This window comes from Berghia stephanieae, chromosome 9 (genome assembly GCF_034508935.2).
Source record: "Berghia stephanieae isolate SIO BIC M18660-M18661 chromosome 9, UCSD_Bste_1.3, whole genome shotgun sequence".
In the NCBI taxonomy this organism is placed as follows: Eukaryota; Metazoa; Mollusca; class Gastropoda; order Nudibranchia; family Aeolidiidae; genus Berghia; species Berghia stephanieae.
In genome coordinates this window covers 18,800,605-18,807,917 of record NC_088368.1, presented here as the reverse complement: position 1 = coordinate 18,807,917, position 7,313 = coordinate 18,800,605, and the positions used below count along the sequence as shown (strand labels likewise).

At 38.3% G+C, this 7,313-nt stretch overlaps 1 protein-coding gene across 1 annotated transcript in view; it reads right to left on the bottom strand.

The window, feature by feature from the left end:
* Positions 1-1,706: 1,706 nt before the first annotated feature.
* LOC144979314 (uncharacterized) overlaps positions 1,707-7,313 on the bottom strand; it is a 5,893-nt gene continuing 286 nt past the window's right edge. Inside the window, exons 1-2 of the mRNA XM_078925945.1 lie at positions 7,177-7,313; positions 1,707-2,455 (exon numbers count right to left, since the gene is read on the bottom strand). The exon at positions 7,177-7,313 is cut by the window's right edge and continues 286 nt beyond it. Coding sequence (XP_078782071.1) covers positions 1,708-2,448 — 741 coding nt within the window. The 5' untranslated portion in view covers positions 2,449-2,455; positions 7,177-7,313 and the 3' untranslated portion in view covers position 1,707. The remainder of the gene's footprint in view (positions 2,456-7,176) is intronic.

Below are 7,313 nucleotides of genomic sequence, written 5' to 3'. Positions count from 1 at the left end.
TCCTAAACACACACACACACACACCCACACACACTCATGAGTATCTCTAATTCAATAAAAACAGAATAATCACACACACACACACGCACACACACACACACACACACACACACACCTCCCCCCCCCCCCCCCCCCCCCCCCAACAATCATTTCCACAACCCAAGAGTTGAAATGAGCATTAACTCCTGACTGCGGGACCTGGTATGACTGCTGTTATTTTTATATTCATGGAATGGCAAGGATGCACCGCGGAAGGGCGTTCTTGTTTCAATATTAAACTCAATTCAAATAGCATTGTGTTTACCTGTGCTTCCTATCAATATTCATTCGACAAACATCTTCTTCTTCTTCTTCGTCTTGTGGAAACCTCCAATATTGTCGAGGGTCACTCCACAGTTTGTAGGGTTTTACATTGTAAACTTGTTAAAACTCTGCACATTGTACTAATTTTAAAAAAATACATAGATTAAAAAGTCACGTTGTGAACTCACGCATCGCGTGAAGGCATGTAATGTTGGCAACCGTTTTCAGCCACTTCAGCTGGGAGGCTATTACATAGATGTGGGCGTCTGTTTTTGATGTTGGGATGGTTACTCTTGCTGTGTGTCCCCTCGTAGTTCTTGTGCCGATATCTTTGATGTCGTTTGGACGTTTAAGGCACGAATTTTTATAGTAGATTTTGTGGAACAATTTAAGTTTATCTATTTTTCTTCTCTTTTCCAGAGGTCCAAGGCCAATCCATTGTGTTATTTCAGACGCACTTGAGAAAGGATCGAATATGTTTGTGATGCGTCTTGCTGTTTTTCTTAGGATGTTTTCTAAGGTGTCGATGTTTTTCTTTGTAAATGGGTCCCAAATTGAGCTGCCATATTCCAAAACGTATAACGATAAATAGTTTGTTAATGATCGTGTTTTTTTTAAAAAAACAACAGAAACATTTGATAATGATAATAATAGATCTTTATTGTCCATAAATATGTCAATTCGTTATTAGTTACAAATTCAATATTATATGCAAAGCAAAGAGGAGCTACTTCATACAAATTGAATTCAATAGACACCTTTTATCTTCCTACTCTCTCTCTCTCTCTCTATCTATCTATCTATCTATCTATCTATCTATCTATCTATCTATCTCTCTCTCACTCTCTCTCTCTCTCTTTCTCTCTCTATCTCTCTCTCTCTCTCTCTCTCTCTCTCTATATATATATATATATATATATATATACATTATGTTGGTGGCTACTTGGTAGGTACGAGAGTGTTCGATAATTTAGGTTAGAGCATATAAAAATAATAAATTCACTCACGTATTTTTAGCCGAAACAGATTGCAACCAAACTCGACCTCGAAGAGCGGGTAGAGTGCATCGGACCCAACGAGGCATTCATAACAATAAAAGACCACAAGACAGACTTCAATAACAATGCAGGCTAATAAACCCAGCCAAGTCAGAAATAGGCTTTATGAGCAAGCACTATCTCCAAGACATCAACAACACAATCAGATAAAACACAGACATACAGCAATGGACGAACACATAAGCCGTCATTAATTGGTTTAAAATCCCCACCAATAAACATAACATACAATTCCTACAGCTAGACATCTCTGATATTTACGCCAGCAAATGAAACGAAAATGCGTTGTTAGACACGTCTAAGTGACTAACCCCCCCCCCCCCCCCCCCAACTCATCCAGGATATCTTATAGTACTTCGGGTCTGGCACCAAATATTATCTGTAATAATAAAAGGATAGCGGCAAAAACCGAGATGATAGGAGGGATCGGTTGATTCGGGTCATACGGGTTCGAATCTACAAAATACTTGAGTAATCCACCGACAAGTGGGTAGGAGTCGATGTGGTTCTGGATTGACGCTTTGGTAAGAGGGATAGAGTCAAGGAAATTCTTGAGCAATTCACTGACACCCGAGTAGGAATCGACTTGGTTCTGAACTGACTCCTTTGAACGGGGGGTGGAGTCAAGGAAATTCTTGAGCAATCCACTGACACCCGAGTAGGAATTTAGGTGGTTCTGGACTGACGTTTTGGTACGAGGGGTGGAGTCAAGGAAGTTTTTGAGTAGTTCATCGACACCCAAGTAGGAATCGAGGTGGTTCTGGACTGACTCTTTGGTTTGGGAGATGGAGGCTGAGGAATTGTCCAGAACTGATCCTTCAGGATGAGGGATGAAGTCGTATGTTTTGTCTTGGACTAACCCTTTGGTTTGGGGGATGGACTCGTATCTTTTGTTCTGGACTGACCCTTTGGTTTGGGGGATGGACTCGTATCTTTTGTTCTGGACTGACCCTTTGGCACGGGAGATGGAGCCGAGGAAGTCTTGGATGGAGGGGATTTTTTTCCAAACCAATTCAGCCCTGGATTGCTGTACATTGCAGGCGCAGACGAAGATGATGGCGATGGTAATAAAGAGACGTATAGCCATTATTGTACTGTGGATATAATATTGAGAAAGTTAATGGACATATTTAAATGATTATTATTCTCTTGTGTATCTCCGTCCTTCTCTATATCAGGGAGAATGCTGAATGTGTGTGTGTGTGATATATATATATATATATATATTATATATATATATATATATAAAGGAGAGAGAGGAGAGAGAGAGAGAGAGAGAGAGAGAGAGATAGATAGAGAGAGAAGAGAGAGAGAGAGAGAGAGGAGAGAGAGAGAGAGAGAGAGAGAGAGAGAGAGAGTAAGAAATGGTCTCTTGCCGATACTATGGCCAATACACATCACGATCTTTCATAAATTCCACATGACTATGAATCAAATTGGGAATCACAATTTCCTAACACACTATAGAATCGATGTGCACTTATTCGCAGGTCTGATAACCCAATTTATTATGGGCACATTGTTGTGGTGGAAATCTCAATAAATGGCGGAAAATATTTGGATGTCAGACCTGCAGATATGTATATGTCGTATAGAATGACTGAAGATGACGTAACTCGGCTCTTTTAAATTGTTTTTTAGACTGTCAATTTGGTGTTTAGTTCCCCCTTAGATAAGTGCCTATAACTGTAACCAATAATAAACGTTTAAGGTTCCACATAGTTTTATGCATAAGAACGATAGATCTGGCAGTCTGAGCAACTGAGTAATTTGATACTTTACGTTAAAGTAACACACTAACCAGTTCTGCTCGTCAGATTTAATCGTGCGGACACACACAACTAATAAAGTGTGTTTGCTAGAATGTAGCTTTCGTTGACTGACACCGTCCACCTCGCCCCCCCCCCCCCCCCCCCCCCCACCTACCGCCCAAAAGAAAGAAGATATTTACAAGGCACTGATCACCAAAACAAAAGTAAACTTGATTTGGTGTTATTGGTACTCAAGAAAACAAATAAATGATCTCAATGGTTTTATGATTGAATACAACTCATTATCGTTGCTTCGTAAATTTTTAGCCCATCTCAGGCTTTGGGTTGGCGGAGACTGGGCTTAGATAGACTTTATTGGGAACTATGAGCGTTTCGACTTTGTTCAGGTAATTTTTAGCCAGTATCAAGCTTTGGGTTGGCTGAGACTTCGGTTAGATTGACTAGTGGAAACTTTGGACATCTCGACATTGTCCAGACATTTTTTGGCTGGTCTCAGGCTTTGGGTTAAAATAGACTTCGGATAGAAATAATTTATTGGGAACTATGGGCGTTTCGACATTGTTCAGGTAGTTTATAGCCAGTATCAGGCATTGGGTTGGCGGAGACTTCGGTTAGATATACTCTATTGGGAACTATGGGCGTTTCGACATTGTTCAGGTAATTTTTAGCCAGTATCAGGCTTTGGGTTAAAATAGACTTCGGATAGAAAGACTTTATTGGGAACTATGGGCGTTTCGACATTGTTCAGGTAGTTTATAGCCAGTATCAGGCTTTGGGTTGGCGGAGACTTCGGTTAGATAGATTAGTGGGAACTATGGACAGTTCGACATTGTCAAGTCATTTTTAGCCAGTTGGCTAAGACTTCGGTTAGAGAACCTTTAAAATAAAATAAATTCCCTTTATTCATCCCATAAGGGAAATATTATGTCTTTAGGGCCTATTCCAAGGGAAGGCAGGAATAATCCAGGCGTCAGCCGCAGTGCAGCGCCGCAAATTGACCTAGGGCGAGACCTGCTCAAGGCCACACAACGCAACACAGCGGTTTGCGATCGAACTCGGTAACTTCGTGGTACGAAGCAAAGACCGTACCACTGAATCACGCTGCCCTTTTATATTTGTGACCCCTCGTCTCAAAACGGTATTAAGTCGGGATGATGAAGATGCTTAAAATGGAATTTGTAGCCAGAAATATCATTCTTAAGTTGAGTTTATATGCTTTATAGAGGAGAAGGAATATCATATTTTACTGTGGTAGATTACAAGGTTTCATATCATAGCATCTGGTCGATCCCGACATAATACCGTTTTGAGACGAAGGGTCACATTTATATTTAAAGGACGAGTCCTTTGGCCAATTAATTCCCTTAAATACGCGTTGCTGTTGTTATCGTTCTTGTCATTGTCAAAGCACTGCAGCATATTATGTCCCTCGTGGTTGAAACACCATGGGAACTATGGACTTTTAGTGGGAACTATAGATAGTATGTGCTTGGCTAAGAAGCTCATAAAATTGCCATCCGGAAGTATAACGGACCAACACACAAAACTGTTAGTATCCTTGAACGTTTATAGTCAGGTTAATACAGTTCAGTGAGCATTACTCATAAACGCGGGTGGCAAAAAACAATAACAAAGACATGAGTGACGTCATCTTCGAACTATCTATAGGGCTTTTCGACATTGTCAAGTAATTTTTAGCCAGTCTCAGGCTATGGGGTTGGCTAAGACTTCGGTTAGAGAGACTTTGGTGGGACCCAATGACATTTTTACAGTGTGAAGTGATTTAATAATAATAATAATAATAATAATAATAATAATAATAATAATAATATATAAAATATAATAATAATAATAATAATAATAATAATAATAATAATAATAATAATAATAATAATGATGATGAGATGATGATAATAATAATAATAATATATAATAATAATAATACTAGTAATAATAATAATAATATAATAATAATAATAATAATAATAATAAAAATAATAATAATAATACTATAATAATAATAATAATAATAATAATAATAATAATAATAATAATAATAATAATAATAATAATAATAATAATAATAATATAATAATAATTTGCTGGGAAAGCAGATTGCGAGTATTATTCCACAAGATCACATAGCTCTAGCTACACGACGAAGAGCGATACAAACTAAAATCTGACATTTCACATTTTATCTTGCTTTTGAAATCGATCTTTGGTGTGATGGTCACTATATTGACATGGCGGTCCCGGTCACATAATATATGTGACCCTTCGCCTCAAAACGGTATTAAGTCGGAATGGTTAAGATGTTGAAAATCGAATTTATACCCAGAAATATCAGACTTGTGTTGAGTTTGTATGTTTTATTGAGGAGAGTGGATACGACATTTTACGGTGCTAATGTCAACACTTTATATTTTTGACCACTTTAACATTTCATTCGGCTGTTAAGCATATGGTTCGTTCCGACATAATACCGTTTTGAGACGATGGGTCACATAATATAATTCTCTAAATGTACCACTTCGAATTCATTTACATATCAAAATGCGATCTATAACCTCAAAACGGTATTATGTCGGAATGCATAAAACAGTGGAAATAACTAGCTTTTGCATACTTGCTTGATTCATGAAGGAGATTGGATTAGCGCTAGCCCACACCGGAGACTAACTCCGACTACCCCGCACTGCCGTCCTCTGCCGTCTTCCGGATAAAGACGTCGGGCACGGACAAAATACTAAGAATTAAGAGAAGAGCCGCTAGACCCACCCATACCAAACTCGAAAAATAAAAACAAAAAAAAAAAAACAAACAAAAAAAACAAACAAACAAAAAAAAAACAACACAAAAACAAACAAACAAACAAACAAAAAAAAAACAAAACAAAAAAAAAAAAACCAAAAAACAACAAACAAAACACAAAAACCCCAAAACGTCGGGTGTTTGGAATGGTCTTGAGGCTCTTCTCTTTATTCTTAGTATTTTGTCCGTGCCCGAAGTCTTTATCCGGAAGACGGCCGAGGACCGAGTTGGTCTCCGGCGTGGGATAACCCTTAGTGTTTTTAAATTAACAAAAACGAAGAGATCATATTATTATAATAATTTGATTTTAAAATATTCACTTTTTGGAATTATTTCCTGTCACCTCAACTTATTTTATAACCGTTTTGAGCTAGGCGCACTTTTTATCGGGTCAGATAACCGAAGGTTTTTATGGGTTTAATTGAACATTGTTGTAAAGAACAATAAAGGCTGTGCGCTCGGCTAAGAAACTCACAACATTGCCATCCGGAAATTTAACGGACCAACACACAAAATTGTGTGCAACCTTGAAGGTTTATAGTCTAGTCAATACAGTTTAGTGAGAATTATTTATAAACATGGATGGCAATAAAGCAATAACAAAGATCAGAGTGACGTCAACTTCGTTCAATCTATATTCTGCGTTGGGTTGCGAGTATTTTCATTACTTGAATGAGAAAATAACACTGTCATTTTGGTTACCAGACCTGCAAATAGTACACGAGAATCTACAACATTTTTGAGTTATCCGACCTGCAAAAAACCCCAGAAAACCTCCTGGTCTACACTCCTGGTCTGAGGGATGGATCACAAATCAATTCAAAACCATAGGGAATGAGATTAGCGGAAGAGTAGCGGAGGACGAGAGACGCATGCGCACAACCAACATGACGTTCTCTCTCTAATAACTTTTCCGCCGGTGATGTCACAGACTATGGGTGACGTCCAACCAAGGGGCGCTACTCTTCCGCTAATCTCATTCCCTTTAGATAGTATGCGCTTGGCAAAGAAGCTCATAACATTGCCATCCGGAAGTATAACGGACCAACACACAAAACTGTGGGTATCCATGAACGTTTATAGTCAGGTTAATACAGTTCAGTGATAATTACTCATAAACGCGGACGGCAGAAAACAATAACAAAGACCTGAGTGACGTCATCTTTCTATACACCGGGTATGAGGGATGGATCACAAATCAATTCAAAACTGTATGGATTATTTCTTACCTGTGATTTTTCTGTGTAACCGCTGAGAAAAGGAAAATATGGAAGGTAGACAACTTATTTGACCGAACGATATGTTTGGTACAGTAAATGTTATAATATTTTTTTGTTAGAATCTAGTTTCAATGTCCACTATATAT